Source organism: Mustelus asterias, chromosome 7, assembly GCF_964213995.1.
Source record: "Mustelus asterias chromosome 7, sMusAst1.hap1.1, whole genome shotgun sequence".
NCBI classification, from domain to species: Eukaryota; Metazoa; Chordata; class Chondrichthyes; order Carcharhiniformes; family Triakidae; genus Mustelus; species Mustelus asterias.
Genome location: NC_135807.1, coordinates 36,185,080 through 36,205,127, shown reverse-complemented (window position 1 = coordinate 36,205,127; position 20,048 = coordinate 36,185,080). Strand labels below are relative to the sequence as shown.

The 20,048-nt window shown below is 42.7% G+C and overlaps 1 protein-coding gene across 2 annotated transcripts in view; it reads right to left on the bottom strand.

Moving 5' to 3' along the window:
- The window catches only part of snap47 (synaptosome associated protein 47), a 39,292-nt gene that overhangs the window by 17,289 nt on the left and 1,955 nt on the right, over positions 1–20,048 (bottom strand). For both annotated transcript variants that reach the window (XM_078215867.1, XM_078215868.1), the window contains exons 2-4: positions 17,983–18,537; positions 7,798–8,297; positions 2,572–2,684 (exon numbers count right to left, since the gene is read on the bottom strand). In XM_078215867.1, coding sequence (XP_078071993.1) covers positions 2,572–2,684; positions 7,798–8,297; positions 17,983–18,482 — 1,113 coding nt within the window. In that variant the 5' untranslated portion in view covers positions 18,483–18,537. The remainder of the gene's footprint in view (positions 1–2,571; positions 2,685–7,797; positions 8,298–17,982; positions 18,538–20,048) is intronic.

The following is a 20,048-nucleotide window of genomic DNA, read 5'->3' as shown; positions in this document are numbered from 1 at the left end:
AACAGTGATATATTTTGAAGTCAGGATTATGGGTGGCTTGGATAAGAACTTGCAGGTGGTGGTGTTCCCACGCATCTGTTGCACTTGTCCCAATGGTAGCATTCATGTGTTTGGAAGGTGTTGTCTAAGGAGGTTTGGTGAGGTCCTGCAGCGCATCTTGCACATAGTACACACTACTGCCACTGTGCATCAGTGATGGAGGGAATGAATGTTTGTGGATGGGGTGCCAATCAAGCAAGCTGCATTGTCCTGGATGGTGTCAAGCTTCTCGAGTGTTGCTGGAACTACACTAATCCAAGCAAGTAGAGAATATGCCATCACACTCCAGACTTGTGCTTTATAAATGGTGGACAGGCTTTGGGGAGTCAGGAGTTACTCACAGGATTCCTAGGCTCCGACTTGTTCTTGTAACCACAGTATTCATATAGTTAGTCCAGTTCAGTTTCTGGTCAATGGTAACCCCCACCACCCCGCCCCCTGCCCCAGGATATTGATAGGGGGAAGGGGGATTCAGTAATAGTAATGCCATTGAATGTCAAGGGGCAATGGTTAGATTCTCTCATGTTGGAGATGGTCATTGCCTGGCACTTGTGGCATAAATTTTGTCACCCGAAGCCTGGATATTGTCCAGGTCTTGCTGCATTTGGACATGGACTGCTTCAGTATTTGACGAGTCATGAATGGTGTTGAATTTGCACAACCATTCAGCGAATAACCCCACTTCTGACCTCATTATGGAAGGAAGGTCATTAATGAAGCAGCTGAAGATGGTTGGGCCTAGGACACTACCCTGAGGAACTCCTACAGTGATGTCTGGAACTGCGATGATTGGCCTCCACCTACTGCAACTATCTTCCTTTGTGGCAGGCATGACTCCAACTAATGGAGTTTTCCCTGATTCCCATTGACTCCAGTTTTGCAAGGGCTCCTTGATGCCAAACACCCGGTCAAATGCAACCTTGATGTCAAGAACAGTCAACTCTGGAGCTTAGAATTTTTGTCCATGTTTGAACCAAGGTTGCAATGAGGTCAGGAGTGGCGCGCCCTGGTAGAAACTAAACTGAGTGTCAGTGAGCAGGTATTGCCAAACAATTGTGCTTGATAGCACTGTGGATGACCCTTTCCATCACTTTACTGATGCTTGAGAGTAGACTGTTGGCTGGGTTGGATTTGTCCTGTTTTTTGTGCACAGGACATACCTGGGCAATTTTCCATATTGACGGTTGGTTGCCAATATTGTAGTTGTACTGGAACAGCTTGGCTTGGGGCATGGAAAGTTCTGGAGCACAAGTCTTCAGTATTGCTGCTGGAATATTGTCAGGGCCCAGAGCCTTTGCAGTATCCAGTGCCTTCAGCTATTTCTCAATATCACGTGGAGTGAATTAAATTGGCTGAAGACTGGCATATGTGACGCTGGGGCTTCCGGAAGAAGTCAAGGTGGATCATCCCCTCGTCACTTCTGGCTGAAGATTGTTGCAAATGCTTCAGCGTTATCTTTTGTGCTGGGCTTCCCCCGTCATTGAGGATGAGGATATTTATGCAGCTTCCTCCTCTTCCAGTGAATCGTTTAATTGTTCAACACCATTCATGACTGGATGTGGCAGGACTGCAGAACTTAGGTCTGATCAGTTCATTGTGGAATTGCTTAACTCTGTCTGTTGCTTGCTGCTTATGTTGTTTGGCACACAATTAGTCCTTTGATGTTGCTTCACCAGGTTGACACATCGTTTTTAGTTATGTCTGATACTGCCCCTGGCATGCCTTCCTGCACTCTTCATGAGAAGTTTTGATGTCCCAATAAGGCACTATATGAATTGATGTACTTTATATGTTTCATATGAGAAACATCATATACAGCTCTAGCCCTTTTGATCTAATGGAAGAGCTTAAAGTTTATTCATTAGTGTCACAAGTAGGCTTACATTAACACTGCAATGAAGTTACTGGGAAAATCCCCTTGTTGCCGCACTCCTGTGCCTGTTCGGGTACAATGAGGGAGAATTTAGCATGGCCAATGCATCTAACCAACACATCTTTCAGACTGTGGGAGGAAACTGGAGCACCCAGAGGAAACACACACAGACATGGGGAGAACGTGCAGACTCCGCCTAGGCAGGGACCCAGGCCAGGAATCGAACCTAGGTCCCTGGCGCTATTTGGCAGCAGCGCTAACCACTGTGCCACCGTTATGTCCCAGAGAGAATGTGAGTGAGCAAGAGACAGAGAGAGAATCAGGAGAATGAAACCGTCTGCGTGAGAGAATGGAATATAGTGGTGAGGACACTCTATTTAGTGAAGACAAGTAGCAGATTATTACACCTGCATTTCATCCAGTCATGGTCCATTACCTGGTCTTGTTTTGCCGCACTTCTTTCTTACATGGGCTAAATGTACCACTCTGAAAATTAGTTACCATCAATATTCTTCAGAAAAGTAACAATGATTTTAAAAGCGTACATTGCATTCAGTTACTTAATCACTAGAATCTACACAAGTAATGAAGTTTAAGAGCCTGTCCATCATATAGTATTAAGCCCATAAATGAAAAGTATCCAAGTGAAATGCACTCACCTGTCTCAGCTCTTGGGCCTCAGCCTCTGAAACTGTCTGCTCAGACATTTGTTGGGACATCTGACCACCGCTCGCTGAAACAGGATGCATAACTCTATCCAAGAAACCAGTGGCTGCAGAAATAATGCAAACACAAATCAATTGCTGCTATTTATTGGGATCAGAGTGCATCTGTATCAGTCACTGAAGGAGGATAATCCAAACCCTGCAGGCCATGCAAACAAAAGCCACTGAGAACCGATTCATGGCGCTGATTTATGAGGAAGGGTAAAGAAACTTGAAAGGTAGCGAAGATTTGTATGGTGGTAAATAGTAAAGGAAGGTATTTATAAAACAACATTTCAGGTGAAACCATGACAAGAGAATAGGAAGCAGCGTCTACCTCAGTCCGCAATTTGCCTTTCACTGGTTTGGGCAGTTTATATAAAATCATGATTGATGCAGAATTTCACTGAATACATGGAAATAAAAATCACTTACTATTTTACTCTATCACACAGTCAAAATCTATCCTTGATTGTGACTTTGAGAGTTAATGTTAAGAACCACTCTAAAAATGTCAGTCTTAACTGCTCTTAAGATTATTAGCATTTTGTCTTCAAACTTCACATATGGTGCATTACCAAAGTGACATCTACCAACAACTTCATAATATTCTCTCTACCACTATTCAGCACCTTCAGGTCTTACTTCTCCAAAATTCACCTACCAGCCACTCCCAACTCCATCTCAATCCACACCAATTCCAACTCACCCACTATCTCACTCCTTGCTGATTTCTATTGGCATAGTAACAAAATCGCAATCGTCATCTTTTATTATTTCTTCCAGAGGCTCCTTCTGCAACCTCCAACAGTCCAACTTAATCCTCCTTAATGCTCTTCTTTGCTCACCTTCTTGGTCTTAATGCGACATACCCACTTCAAAGCTCACTGCTTCTTTAATGAAGCTTTCAGTTATCACCTCGTGCACCTTTATTTCAAAACAATTTATCTTTCATAGCTAGGCTCCAAGAGCACATTGTCACTATAGAAGGTTCAGGGCAGATATCATCCAGGGGTCTTTAAGCAATGGAGAAATCAAACCCTGGTAATGTTTTTGAGATTGCCACAAACTCGAGCGTCAACAGATTAAGTTACAAAAATTATGTTACATCGACAGTTTAGGTGACTACACAAAGTGTGGAAAGTGTGCATCTGGAAGCAGAAACATTCAAGGAAGCTGGGATACATGAAGGAATCCGCGGTTCAGAAAAAGTAGTTTTTGGGACAGGACCAGGGAAGACTCTAAAAGACACTTTAGAGTTTTCCCTGGTCCTGTATTTTCCGACATATTCTAGATTTGGATGGCTGTAAATTTATCTCATAAACCAATTTCTGAAAATACCCGAATAAATGGCCTGTTTTTGTAGCCACATCACAATGAACATTGATACTAATGGTTATAACTTCTCAAATGTCTCGAATAAGTGTTATTTCTGAAAATTCAAATCTATCTAATTCTGGTACTAAATCAGAGACAAAAATTCAGGGGGCAAATCTTCTACTGAGGAACACAGCTGAACCTTTGGATTATCCCTCATTATGACCATCTCTAACATAGCTGTTACTGTATTTAATGCAAAGTAAGAAAGGTAAATCTTATTCCTTGTCACAAGATTTTGGTCAACTTGGCCAGCTTAGATTTTCCAACCAATTTAAGGGCGTTGGGTTCTTCATAACAGAACTTATGTTCATATCTCAAAAAAGAGAAAGGAAAATAGGAGACATGAAGGACTTGTATTTATATAACATTTTCCACAATCTCAGGATACCGCAAAGTACTTTACAACCACTTTGGTGCATATTCAAATTGGGTGCAAATCACCACAAAAAGCAATGGCCACATAATTGGTTCCATTGATGCCGGTTGAGGGATAAATGTTGACCAAGCCACCAGGGAACAGAAAAAGTTAGCTTACGATAAGAGTAAGGGTTTGAGAACCAAGATGATATAAGAGCACAGATAATCACCGGAATTCTACCACCTCACCTGCCACAGAATTGGAGCAGGCGAGGGGTGGACAATGGAAATATCCATTGACCTTGGGCAGGAATTTCCGGTCTTGCTTGAGTGAGGCTGTAAAATCCCGCCCAATATCTAAAAGAGGAAATAAGAGGGACAAGGAGTGAAGGCTAGATTTGAGGCCAATATATAATAGAACAAAATGCCTGTAATAAACATTAAAACAGTAACAGGATAGTGAAAGGAAGGAGGTTGAGGAAGGGAAGAAATTGGAAGGGATATGTTTTGAGATCAAAAAATAAAACTTATTTTGAAGGCTATTGGATATTGCTAATTAGGGAAGTTATGGGTCTTGCTGGCAAACATTTTAAGGGAAGTAAAGTTGGCTTTGCCCACCTCCAATTATCCTTGGATATGGCATGGTACCAGAGGATTTGGGGACTATGTAAGTTATATCCCTGTTCAAAAATTAGAGGGGGCAAAAACCCAGTAACTTCAGGCCAGTCACTGTAATGCCAGTGACAGGAAAGCTATTAAGGGCAGCAACTTGGGGAAAAATTAATTGGCAATTGTAAAAAAATGGGCTAATAAATGAAATTCAGTGGGGCTGTGTTAAAGACAAATCATATTGACTAACTTACCGTTTTTGGATGAAGCAGTTGGGAGGTTGGATAGGGGTATTGGATGAAGATTGTGCATATGGACTTGAAAAAGGTGTCTGACAAAGTAAACTCCTTCCTTGTTCACATATTCACTCACCTGCACTGAAGCCTTTGTACACGAGATCACCCAATGCACAAGCAAACTGACTGTTTTTTCATGTTTTCTTTCCCCTTTCTCATTAAATACTTTATTCTAAATGAAGTTTATTCCAATTTTTTAATTCTATTCTGGATGGATGTGATGTGGATGAATTTGATGATCAGCCATGATCATAATGAATGGCCTACTCCTGCTTCTAGTTTCTGTTTCCAAAAGAAGATCGAGTTGAGGAGGCTGTTAACAAAAATGCATATTGGATCCTTGGTTTAATAGAGACATAAGGGTACAAAAGCAAGGAAATGAATCTAAACTTTATGAAACATTGGTTCAGCGTCAGCTGGAGTATTGTGTTCAATTCTGGGCACCACACTGAGGAAGCGTGACAAGGCCTTGGGGAGGGTGCAGAAGAGAGTTATCAGAATGGTACCAGGAGTGAGAGATTTCAATCATGTGGAGAGGCGGGAGAAGGTGAAGACTTGAGATTGTTGTCCTCACATCAGAGGAAATTTGATCAACGTGACAGAAAGGTCATTAGCAGAGAAATTAGAAAGAAAGAGAACCGGATAAAAAGGTGGAGGAATTTACAGGGATATGCAGAAAGAGCAAGGCAGTGAGATTAATTGGATAGCGCTACCAAAGAGCCAGCACAGACATGATGAGCAGAACAGCTTCCTTTGTGCTGTATAATTTTATCATTCTGGGAATTTAAACACCAGGTCCCACAACATAAAAAATTTTAAAGTTCGAAGTAGGTGGTGATTTTAGATGGTACTTTTTCCACAGAAAGAGTAATCAAATTGTGGAATCCGTTGCCATGGGAAGGCTGTTGATGAGGACAGTATACAAGTTCAACAGACTAGATTTAGTTAAGGAAGGGCAAGGATCAAAAGATACACAGGAACACAAGAAATAAAAGCAATAGGCCACCAGGCTCTTCAAACCTGTCCCACCATTCAATACAATCATGGCTGATCTATGCCAACCTCAACTCTTTTCCTGTGCCATCTCCCCATAGCCCTCTATTCCTCGATCTATCAAATATTTATCCACCTACACCTTAAATATTTCTAATGATCCAGCCTTCACCACTCTTTTGGGCAGAGAATTCCAGAGGTTTACCATCCTTTGTGAGAAGAAATTTCTATGCACCTCACTTTTATCTTGCAGCTGTGTCCCCTTTTTCAAGATTCTGTCACAATCATAGAATCTCTACAGTGCAGAAAGGAGGTCATTCAGCCCAACGAGTCTGCACTGACCACAATCCCACCCAGGCCCTATCCCCATAACCCCATACTCTAACTAGTCCCCCTGATACTAAGGGGCAATTTAGAATGGCCAATCAACCTAACCTGCACATCTTTGGACTGTGGGAGGAAACCGGAGCACCTGGAGAAAACCTACACAGACACGGGGAGAATGTGCAAACTCTACACAGACAGTGACCCGAGGCCAGAATCGAACCCGGGTCCTTGGCGCTGTGAGGCAGCGGTGCTAACCATTGTGCCACCGTGCCGTGCCGCCCCACTAGTGATGTCATCTCACCATCTACCCTGTCAAGCCCCCTCAGGATCTTATATATTTAAATAAGGTCACCCCTCACTCTCCTAAACTCCAAGAGACTATTTAATGTCTTTTGACAGGACAACCCTCTCATCCCAGGAATTAGCCTGGTCAATTTCCTTTGGACAGCTTCCAATGTCACGATATCCTTTTTTAGGTACGAGGACCAATGCTGTCTGTATGCAGTATTCCAGGTGAGGCCTCAACAAAAACCTGTACAATTGCAACAAAACTTCCCTATATTTAAACTCCAACCTCTTTGCAATAAAGGCCAAAATGCCATTTGTCTTAACTACTTGTTGGCCCTGCCTGCTAGCTTTTTAATGATGCATGCACTAGAATACCTACATCCCTCTGTATTTCACTCACCTACAGTCTTTCTCCACTTAAATAATAACCTGCCTTTTGATTATGCATGACCTCACACTTCCCCACATTAAACTTAATTTGCCAGGTTTTCGCCCAGTCACCCAATCTATATATATCCCATTGCAGAATCACAATATCCTTTTCACAACCCACCTTCCCACCCAGCTTTATATCAGCAGCAAGTGTGGAAACCTTACATTCTCTTCCTTCCTCCAAGTCATTAATGTAAATTGTGAACAATTGTGGGCCAACAGCTGATTCCTGCAGTACTCCACAAGTTACATCTTGCCAATCTCAAAAGGACCCACTTATTCCAATTCTGTTTTCTATGTGACAGCCAGTTTTCAATTTATGCTAATACACTTCCTCCAATTCCATGGGTTTTTACTTTACGCGCCAACCTTTTTTTTGCCTTCTCTAAATATTCTGACATGTTCCTAGTTTGTAGCTACTTTTGATTCAGAAATGCTATTGCATTGCGTCACCTCAGGCAGAATGACCATGGCCCTTACAAACTGAAATTTGCCATACCTGCATTCCATATGGAACTGCCCATGCCGAGGTTCTCGGAAACAGGGGAGTCCTCTGGTTTGAAGAGCCCCAACAGGTCCTCTCGGAATTGCACTTTTTTGGAGTATTGTATCTCTACAACAGAAACAACATCAGTCATCCTCGCAGACTGCAGGGTAAAGGAGATGTCAGGCTTCCCTATGAACCTCTGGCGGACAACTATCTCATATGGGCTCTGCACTTTAACATCGTCGACATCCTCCCGTCGGTACTTGTGCACAAGCTGCTCATTTGAATCACTGATTTCCAGACCTGAGCAAAGGACTGCGAGTGCGCCCTGTTTGAGGTTGGGGTCCGGACCCTGGGAGTAAAGGACTGGGACTTTTAATATCAAGCCTTCCTTCCCGAAAGCCTTTGAGGCAGACGGCGAGTATTCTGGCTGACTCTTTGTTTCCTGTTGAGCCTTTCGGAGACGATTACTGAATGGCCACCACGGCGGAGACTCCAGCTCGGTTAACAGTCTGTCACAAGGAAATCAAAGAAAGATGTTTCTTGGTCATCTTTTGACAGCAGTTTTAATTTCTAAGAGCTGTTACAGAGGTATATCGCGGAAAATATAGATTTGTGACTTATATTTAAAATAGGCCAATCACCTCAGAATATTGAAGCAATTTTTTTCAACTTAACATAAGCTTTTATTAAAATTAGGAATTAAGGGTAGAACTTGTGATCCTTCACCCAGGTATCAAACAAACTCCTGATAGCAATATCTTAGGGCATGCATTAACCAATTAATTTTAACCAAGTGGTTATGGTACCAGACTTGTAAGGTCACATTGGAAAGCTGAGTAAATCTGTGGGTTTGCACCAAAATTGTACTGTGGGAAGCTGTCAGTTTGTTTTGAAACCCAATTGGATCACTTCAGGAAAAGAAACCCGCAACAACTGCTGGTCTGTAGCTCCAGATTTACATAATTCTCTCAGGGTAACAACGGATGGGTCATAATTGCTGACCAGACACTGTCATCCACATCCCAAGAACCAAAAAGGCCAAATTTAACACCAACGGGAATAGTGTGACGGGGCTTTACATGTATGCAACATGTGATCATGGACTGGAAAAATCCATCTGCAAATGTCTGAAGTCTGAATCCAAATTCAGAATCACATCTTTTTCTTATTTCATTTTTCTATCCATTCTTGGAACGTGGGAATTGCTGGAAAAGCTGGTGTTTGGTTGCCGTGATCTGGTGAACTTTCCGAATTGTTGTAGTCCATGCAGAGGGTGAAGGTGTCCCTACAATGTTTGTAGCCATTGGAAATAACCAAATGGCTCACTAGGCCACTTCAGAGTCCAGCACCTTGAAGTGAGATGAGACTCACATTTATGCACAATCCTACACAGCCTGACGTTAGTTATTATTCATTTGCAAGATTTGAGTATCCCTTATTGCCCTGAGAAGGCGGTAGTGGGCCTTCTTCATTGTTGCATTTTGAGTTGGCTTCCACTGTCACCTCACACATTGGTGTGAGACTGGAGTCACATGTAGGCCAGACTGGGTAAGGACAGAAGGTTTCCTTCCCAAAAAAGGACATGGATACAGTTGTGTGGATTTTTACAGCAATCCATGATCACTTTTACTCAGACCAGTTTAATTCCAGTGTTTTCTTTAAAACTATTTTCAAATTCTTACACTGCCATGCTGGGATTTGAACTCACATTCTCTGGATTAATAGTCAATAAACATAACCATTTCACTTCCTTACATGCAATTAAAATGTGAAAAACAAAATCTAATACTTTGGCGAATGGGGAATAAATACTAAATTAAAATTGAAAACCCTTAAGCAAAATGAAACTAAATCACAAAGCCAGAGACAAAACTAAATCTCATTTTTCTAGGTACAAAGCACTACTAGACTGAACTCAGAACACATTGCAACAGTATGAGCATCTTAAGGTAAAATAAGAAAGTAAAGGTCGGAATAAATACTTTCTGCATAAAATTATCTCAAACTCCTTGAAAACAATTACCGTTGCCTAAAATCTCTTTACGTTAATTTTTCTACTCTATTTTTCAACTTTTGTGTCCTATTATCTTAAGTTTCCGGCTCCACTGTGCACGTTTCCCCCATCCCCACTTCTCTCACCCCACATATCCACTGGTGGCAATATCTTCATCCTGACTTCATACTGGCGTGGTCTGAACGTCCTTTAGAGCAGGACCCTGCAAACTCCACTTCTTTAAATCTTTTTTTGTTTAAAAATCACTCTCGGGGTGTATTTGCTGCTGGAAATCCCTGGTAGATCTGATTGAGTGGCTGGTTTAAGAGGCCACCGCAGAGGGAAATTAAGAGTCAATTATATTAGCGTGGGACTCGTGTCACATATAGGCCAGCGCTGGTGGGATATGAACTCTCAGCATCTGGATTACTAACCCAGTAACATAACATAACACCACCATATCCTCTGCTCCATCAATATTGTTTTCTCTTGCACTCCTCTCCCACTGGAACTCCCCGCTTTCAAAAACCTGCTAACGCCCATTTTTTTCTTGAGCTGCACTTTCTATCCCCTCACCTTACCCCAGTTGTCTATTGTTTTTTTCCCTGCCCTACGGGGTGCTCAGACATATTTCTGTACTGAGGAGTGCTGCAGAGATTTAAGTTGTTGTCCAGAGTGCCCCCGAATGTGCACTGGACAGAACAAAAGTTTGTACAGCAACCACTCCTCTTCCACCTTTCCTTCAATTGGCACAAAACTAATTCACACAAAGAAAAACATATTTTAGTCAGGGAGGTTGCATTCAGGGATCATTAAAGTGAAATATTAGTTCCTGAAAATAAAAATATAACAAGTAATCAAATCCAGATGCAAGCAGCACTCTGACTGAAGGGCAAACAGGCCTCTTCTCGTTCCCCTTTCATTATGTAACCAGAAGCTTCTCATTTATCTAGGTCATGACGTTTTGTACCTACAAAACTCTAATGGTAGGATGGCTATAAGATAATCAGTTGGCCATTCTCCATACATAGCTCCTGCAACTTGCAGCAACCCATGCCAGCCCAGAGCAAGATCTGGACAACATTCATAGTCATAGAGGTTTACAGCATGGAAACAGGCCCTTCGGCCCAACTTGTCCATGCCATCCTTTGTTTTTTAAAATCCCTAAGCTAATCCCAATTACTCGCATTTGGCCCAAATCCCTCTATACCCATCGTACCCATGTAACTATCTAAATGCTTTTTAAAAGACAACATTGTACCCGCCTCTACTACTACCTCTGGCAGCTTGTTCCAAACACTCACCACCCTCTGTGAGAAAAAATTGCCCCTCTGGACCCTTTTTTATCTCTCCCCTCTCACCTTAAACCTATGCCCTCTAGTTTTAGACTCCCCTACCTTTGGGAAAAGATATTGACTATCTAGCTGATCTATGCCCCTCATTATTTTATAGACCTCTATAAGATCCCCTCAGCCTCCTACGCTCCAGGGAAAAAGGTCCCAGTCTATCCAGCCTCTCCTTTTAACTCAATCCATCAAGTCCCGGTAGCATCCTAGTAAATCTTTTCTGCACTCTTTCTAGTTTAATAATATCCTTTCTATAATAGGGTGACCAGAATTGCACACAGTATTCCAAGTGTGGCCTTACCAATGTCTTGTACAACTTCAGCAAGACATTCCAACGCCTGTGTTCAATGTTCTGACCGATGAAACCTAGCATGCCGAGTGCCTTCTTCACCACTCTGTCCACCTGTGACTCCACTTTCAAGGAGCTATGAACATGTACCCCTAGATCTCTTTGTTCTGTAACGCTCCCCAACGCCCTACCATTAACTGAGTAAGTCCTGCCCTGGTTCAATCTACCAAAATGCATCACCTCGCATTTGTCTAAATGAAACTCTATCTGCCATTCGTCGGCCCAATTGATCAAGATCCCGTTGCAATTGGAGATAACCTTCTTCACTGTCCACTATGCCACCAATCTTGGTGTCATCTGCAAACTTACTAAGCATGCCTCCTATATTCTCATTCAAATGATTAATATAAATGACAAATAACAGTGGACCCAGCACTGATCCCTGAGGCACACCGCTGGTCACAGGCCTCCAGTTTGAAAAACAACTCTCTACAACCACCCTCTGGCTTCTGTCAAGATGCCAATTTTGCATCCATTTAGATACCTCACCCTGGATCCTGTGAGATTTAACCTTATGCAACAACCTACCATGTGGTACCTTGTCAAAGGCCTTACTAAGGTCCATGTAGACAACACTGCCCTCATCTACCTTCTTCATCTTACCCCTTCAAAAAACTCAATCAAATTTGTGAGACATGATTTTCCACTCACAAAGCCATGCTGACTGTTCCTAATCAGTCCTTGCATCTCTAAATGCCTGTAGAAACTGTCTCTCAAAATACCTTCCAGTAATTTATCCACCACAGATGTGAGGCTCTCTGGTCTGTAGTTCCCAGGCTTTTCCTTGCAGCCCTTTTTAAACAAAGGCACAACATTTTCCACTCTTCAATCTTCAGGCACCTCACCCGTGACTATCAATGATTCAAATATCTCGGCTAGAGGACCCGCAATTTCCTCCCTAGCCTCCCACAATGTCCTGCAGAGTCAATAAATACCAGATTACAATCACGCCACATGTGCATCTGCAAATGACTGAAAAAAGATCCAACTATCGCTGCAAAATCCAACAGCACCACTAGTCACCACACTCCGGTGTCTTTTGGGTACACAGAGGGAGAATTTAGCATGGTCAACATACCTAACCAGCATGTCTTTTGGACTGTGGGAGGAAACTGGAGCATCCTGAGGAAACCCACACAGACACGGAGAGAATGTGCAGACTCCGCACAGACAGTGACCCAAGCCGGGAATCGAATACAGGTCCCTGGAGCTGTGAGGAGGCAGTGCTAACCACTGTGCCACCATGCCGCCAAGAGTATGGCAGTCTGTGAATGTGGCTCAGTACTGTTCTCTCAAAGCCTCTCTGCCATCTAAAAGCTCATGTTAGCAGCATAATAAAATACTTGCCATTCCCTTGGATAGACAGATGTAGCTCGATACTATTCAGAATAATGTAGTATACTCGATTTGCAGCCAAGCTACTGAACTCAATATTTAACCTCTCCACTCTGGCACATCATCCTGCAGTTATGCACTGTCTACAGTAAAAGCTTACTTTGACAACACCTCCTAACCCTCTAACCACTGAACACAAGTGCAGCAACGTCATGGGAATACTATAATCTCCAAGCGACACTGACATGGATACCTCTTTCACTGCTCCTTCATCATTGCTACCCAGCCTGGTGTGCTGCAGGAATCAGTGCTGTGGCCTCAACTTTTTACAATTTATATAAATGACTTGGAAGAAGAGACAAAGTATGTCTGCTAAATTTGATGACAACACAAAGATAGGTAAGAAAATAAATTGTGAGGACACAAGGAGGCTACAAAGAGACATAGATAGGTTGAGTGAGAGGGCAAAACTGGCAAATGGAGTATAGTGTGGGAAAATGTGAAATTGTCCATTTTGGCAAGAAAAATAAAAAAGCTCCTCATCTAAATGGTGAGAAATTGCAGAGCTCTGAGATGCAGAGGGATCAGGATGTCCTAGTGCAGGAATCTCAAAAGGCTAGTATATAGGTACAGCAAGTAATTAGGAAAGCTAATAGAACGTTACCATTTATTGAGAATAGAACGTTACCATTTATTGAGAGGGGAATTGATTACAAAACTAGGAATGTTATGCATCAGTTTTACAGAGGAATTGGTGAAACCACATCTGGAGTATTGTGCACAGTATTGGTCTCCTTATTTAAGGAAAGATGTAAATGCATTAGAAGCAGTTCAGAGAAGGTTTACTAAAGTAATACCAGGAATGGGCAGTTTATCTTGGCTGGAGAGGTTAGATTTGTATCAATTTTAGATGAGTAAGAGTGACTTGATCAAAACGTTTAAGATCCTGAAGGATATTGACATGGCAGATGTGGGAAGGAGGTTTCTTCTAATCAGAGAATCTAAAACTAGAAGTGACTGTTTAAAAATAAGGGGGTTGTCCATTTAAGACAGTGATGAGGAGAATTTTCTCTCTCTGAGGGTCATGAGTCTCTAGAAATCTTTTGGTCAAAGGCTGGTGGAAGCAGAGTCTCTGAATATTTTAAGGCTGAGCAAGGCAGGTTCATCATTAATAAAGGTGAAAGGTTACAGGGTAGACAGGAACATGGAGCCAGTCAGATCAGCCATGGTATTATTGAATGGCAGAGCAGGCTCGAGGGGCTGAGTGGCCTAATACTGTTCCTTATCCGTATGTTTGTATGAGTCAAGCTGGTCCTTCCTTGCAGAATGCAATCCATAGAAAGCTAGGTTAGACTGCAGATGGGTAGAAACGGACGTGGTCCTGGAGCAAGTCTATAGCTAATCTACGAAGATCAGAAATGCTTTCATAAAAAGAAACCAAATTTCCATAGCTCCTACAGTAACATGCTGAGCTGCAAGATACTAACCAATACAAAGGAAGTCAAGTTGAATCCTTATGTATCAGTCAGACAACAATTACCCAAACTGTCCTCTGCAAAATAAAATGTCAGCTTGAACCACTCAAATGTCGCATCATTTGCTGGAGGCAACATTACGCCTATAAAAAAATTAAAATGAAATGAAGGATAGTGGAAAGGGTCAAACCATTATGATTAATAACCACAATCTTTACTTCCATTCGCTTGTAAGTTGTATATTTGATAAAACTAACAACTTGTCAAATATTTTTTGTCTTGCACTCATCAGGAAAAATTCACGAATACCAGATTTCAAACAATCACAATAATTTACAGGACAGGAGAAAAGGGTACTGATTAGTTGGCAATTTGATTTGCTCCAATATTGGCATAAAGAAAGTAACGGAAAACTAAGTTCCCCAAGCTCCCAGGCAATTCTAAAGAAGGTGCAAGGTTTGAACATATTTCTTTTATTTTGCAGAGAACAGCTTCCCATGTATAAGCGCATGTCATATGAATGCATATTGTTGTGATCACTTGAAATTTGGCTTTCTTGTGTTTGCCCTGATGAGTACAAGTTGAAAAACTTCAGCAATGTCTCTCCTTTCAACAATGTTCAAGTTTTGTACTTACCAAGTGACTATTACATAAAAGTATAGTATACAATAAAGCATAAACAAATGGCTGTTTTGAACTTGCACAGCTGCTACCGCAGGCTCCCTGATGACATCCCATCACTGGGGAATTTCTATTACAGCCAGACCCAGCTCTGCTAGTGCAGAGGTTACTGATTCAGAATCCTATTGTTCCAATAGGTTCATATGCAAATGAAAACAAAAATTCAAACTCACTGGCAAGGTCTTTTTGTTTTTGGCTGTGAACATCAGCCAGTGAAAGTATTCAGTCAACCCTGAGGCTTTTATCTAGCACCGGAATGCAAATCTGAACCTGCCTATCGCAACCGGCTATATTCCAAAATACCAGCTCCTTCATTCTGACATAAACATCTTCTGCAATGTCCAGGTACTACATTGCACACAAGTGGGCGTGCAGTAAATTGTTCCTTTTTAATCCCACTGTGTGTTATACAAATGCAGGAACTGACACAGAAAAACACCACAACTTGTTCAGTACCAGACAAAAACTTCACAGAATTGTTACAGCACAATAGGCCATTCGGCCCATTGTGTGCACACCAGCTTGCCAATCAAGCAATTCACCTAGTGCCATTCTCCTACCTTTCCCCTATAACACTGTACTTTCTTCTCTTTCAGTTAACAATCCAATTCCCTCTTGAATGCCTGGATTTCCTGCCTCCATCACACTCTCAGGCAGCATATTCCAGATCTTAATCACTTGCCAAATGGAAAGTTTATCATGTCTCTGTTGTTTCAGATTACCTTAAATCTGTGCTCTCTTGTTCTCAATCCTTCCACCAATGGGAACTCTTTCTTCTGTCCAAACCCTCATGATTTTGAATACCTTTATTAAATCCCATCTCAACTTTCTCTCGTCCAAGGAGACAGTCCCAACTTCTCCAATTTACTGAAGTTCCTCATTCCTGGAGCCATTCTTGTGAATCTTTTCTGAATTCTCTAGAATGGTGTCATATCTTTCCTAAAGTTTGGCACACAGAATTGGACAAATTATCCACCCCAGCTGTGGCCGAACCAGTGACTTATACAAGTTTAACATAACCACTTCACTCTTGACTGTATTCTCCTTTTAATAAAACCTAGGCTACTGTAAGCTTTAATAACCAAGGTGTCTCAACTTGTCCTGACACCTTCAACGACTAATGCACATCCACACACAGGTCTCTCTACTCCAGCACCCCGTTTAATGTTGAACCCTTTATTTTATATTGTCTCTGTGTTCTTCCCTCCAAAATGAATCACTTCACACTTCCCTTCATTGAATTTCATCTGCCACTTGTCCATCCATTCCACCAACTTCACAGAATCAAAGAAACCCTACAGTGCAGAAAGAGGCCATCTGACCCATCGAGTCTGCACCGACCACAATCCCACCCAGGCCCTACCCCCATATTCCTACATATTTACCCACTAATCCCTCTAAATTACGCAACACAGGACACTAAGGGGCAATTTTAGCATGGCCTATCAACCTAACCCGCACATCTTTGGACTGTGGGAGGAAACTGGAGCACCCGGAGGAAACCTATGCAGACACTAGGAGAATGTGCAAACTCCACACAGACAGTGACCCAAGCCGGGAATCGAACCCAGGTTCCTGGAGCTGTGAAGCAGCAGTGCTAACCACTGTGCTACCATGCCGCCCATAACTTGTCTATGTCCTTTAGAAGTTGTACACTATCCTCCTCAAGTTTTGAATCACCTTTAAAAAGTGTCTTAAAGGGGAAAGAGGAAAGTGGAAAGACAAAGATAGGCAGAAGAAATTCAAGAGTGTATGGCCAAATCAACTAAAGATACAGCTAACAATTGACTAGGTGTGGGGGGCGGGCTGTTTAAAAGGTCAGAATTGAAAGAACAGAGTTCTCAGAGGGCTTGTTGGTTTCAGAGTTAAGGTGGTGTACTAAAGGAGCAGGGGGTCACAATCTTAGGCTGTGCAAGGCCTGAACTCAGATATTATAAACTAAAGCAAAATACTGTGGATGCCTGGAAATCCAAAACAAAAGTTAGGTGGTGATTTTCCTTCTCAGGGAATAGTGGATTTGTGGTGCAGTTTGCTGACTCGTGCGGTGCTCACTTACTTGCTGCATTTCTTTGTGTGAAAGTTGGACTTTATAGGCTGGAGAGTTGACAGGTGCAAATGAGTTAGGGGAGTTGAACTGCTGCTCACCTGTACAATAAGCAGGCATCTTGCAATATTAAAATCAAGGTTGCAGTGGTGTCCTGCACCCACTTTAAGAGGTTGGGAAAATGATTTTCCAGATTTCTTTTCCCCCTAATTGAGCTGGATTTTTAACCTACTTTTTATCTCACAAGCGATGACGTGGTTGCTGGCTGGAGTAGGGAGGCGAATGCATTGTGATGTACAGTGGAGAGAGACAGGCCGGATGAACCAGTAGATCCTTCGCTCTGTATCGTTGTTCGTATGAGAAAAGCAGCAGATGGGGGTACCCTTTGCCTTCCAGCCCAGGGTGAACCTGATCTATCAGGCAGCTTTGGCAAAGGAGGGCGTGATCCAGTCAGATCGAGCAATGGGTGAATAAAGCAGTTATGCAGCAGAAGGTACACACTAGAACAAGAAAGAGTCAGATGATAGCCAGGCCTGAGGAAATGACCAGAATGGGGAGTTTAATGGTTTTACTGGGGGATATTGAACGTTAACGATGGAGATGAATGGAACAACTAAGCAGACCGACAGCTGCAGAAATAAGGTGAATAAACATTAGACTGTTGGCGGTTGAAAGTACTACTGCAAGTGACTTGGGGAAGATTTTATTCTGGGGTAGACATGCAATAATAAAGATAGGAAGAATGAATTGTTCCCATTTATCCCAACGTGTGTCGTGCAGGTTGCAGGAGCTGGCACAGAGACATGCTCCCTTTCCAGTAGCATGTGGGACTGAACTGTCCCCTTTCAGTTAGTCTACATCACACTGGATACAGTACTGCCGCCTTAGCTCCCCTTACCCAGAGTCTTTCTCCCTCCTGTTTCTTTTTAAATTTGCACATTTTCTTACAGCAATACGCACGACCCCAATACCTGTTTGCCACGTCCATGTCTGACTCGATCTTGTCCAGCCCTTTCATGATGCGATCAAACTGCTCCCCCTGGTGATGCAGTACCTTGGCCGTGTCTTCCAGGCGTTTGTGAGAGCTGGAGGCCAAGCTGATGAGCTGCCTCCCCTTCGATGTGCGATTGGGGCTGGCCTCTACCTCTACTCCCTCAGATGAAAACAGCTGTGCTTGCCAGAAGTGCTCGATGACGTTGAACACCACCGTCCGGTTGGGTTGCAGTGAGCTGAACCAGTGCTTCTCGTTGCTGCCCACCAGCACGGTGAGTGAGCTGAATATGAAGCTGGACGCCTCCTTCTTGATGCCAGTGATGGCACAGAGCTTGAAGCTGGTCAGCGTGAGCCCCTCTTTGTCGGACATGAACGACAATTGGCACGGCGTGAGTGACAGTTTGCCGTATACCCATCGTTTCTCACTGTCTACATAGTAAGAACCTGGCCAGCAATGGATGCACATGTCTTGATTCATCACAGCAGCACTTGCCCCTCCCAGGAGGTCTGTCTGTCGATGAATATAGGGAAATCTAGGGACAGATTGGGTGAGTGAAGGAGGGAAGTTTAGTTAGTGTCCATCTAAAACCATAGATCACTTTAAAAGAAGAAATCTTAAAATCAGGACCCTTTCACGGGCATTTGATCAACAAAATTATATATCCCTCTATAAGAGAAATGTTTTGATCAGAATTTCTGGTGTCTGGAGTATTTTTCTGCAGTGAAAAAGCAGTTTACTAAAGACGTAATTTAATTACTTTGGAATCAGGTAGTTTGCTCATTCAATGAAGTTAACAAGACAAAACGTTTCCAGGTACCAACCTGAGGGATCTGTTTCTGGGCAGATGACACAAGAGATCGAAAAACAAATGCACATGATACATTTTCAGAGACATCAAAAAACACAATAGCTTTGCCCCACTTTCACACATTTACTTCAACTTATCATGTCTCTCTCCAGGAAAACAATTCTAAGTTGTCTCTAACTTATTCATGGTGTCCACTCCAACAGCCTCTTCTAATAATCTTGATGTTTCTTCGTGGCCTAACCACTCCCTATGTCTAATTTCCTCCAGCTCATTAACCCTGCAACAACGCCGTTTTCCTCCAACTCTGGCAGCTTGGATATCTCCCCTACCCTTCGTCCCAGCTTTAGTGGCTGTGCTCTGAGGGTGGAATTCCTTCCCTAAATCTCACTACTTCACCCTCAACTCTTAAGATCCTCATTAAACCAGCCTCTGACCAAACTTTCAACCACTCTTGCTATTAGTTACTTCTTTGGCTCTCTGTCAATTTTTGTCCAGTTTACATTTCAATGAAATAAGATAAGGCACTAAATAAATAAAAGCTGTGTTTTGTAAATTACTGCACCATTCAATTATTCCCCTTTGGGTGAAGAGATTCCACTTGACGCCCCCGTCTTACTCAGAAACAACTCATTTACCTTGCATCTCAAATATTGGAACTCTTTGTAACTTGTCTCCTCAATCATAATTAGTTTAGTTTTTATTTATTAGTTACATGTAGGCCTATATTAACACAGCAATGAAGTTACTGTGAAATTCCCCTAGCTGCCGCACTCCGGCACTTGTTCAGGTACACTGAGGGAGAATTTAGCAGGGCCAATACACCTAACCAGCACATGTTTCGGACTGTGGGAGGAAACCGGAGCATCTGGGGGAAACCCAAGCAGACACGGGGAGAACGTGCAGACTTCGCACAGACAGTGACCCAAGCCAGGAATCGAATCTTGGTCCCTGGTGCAGTGAGGCAGCAGTGCCAACCACTGTGCTATGAATTGTCCTTCGTGTCTTTTTTTAAAAATTCATTTGTGGAACACGGGCATCGCTGGCTGGCCAGCATTTATTGCCCATCCCTAGTTGCCCTTGAACTGAGTGGCTTGCTAGGCCATTTCAGAGGACAGTTGAGAGTCAACCATATTGCTGTGGCTCTGGAGTCACATGTAGGCCAGACCGGATAAGGGATGGTAGATTTCCTTCCCTAAAGGACATTCGTAAACCAGATGGGTTTTTCATCACAGTTA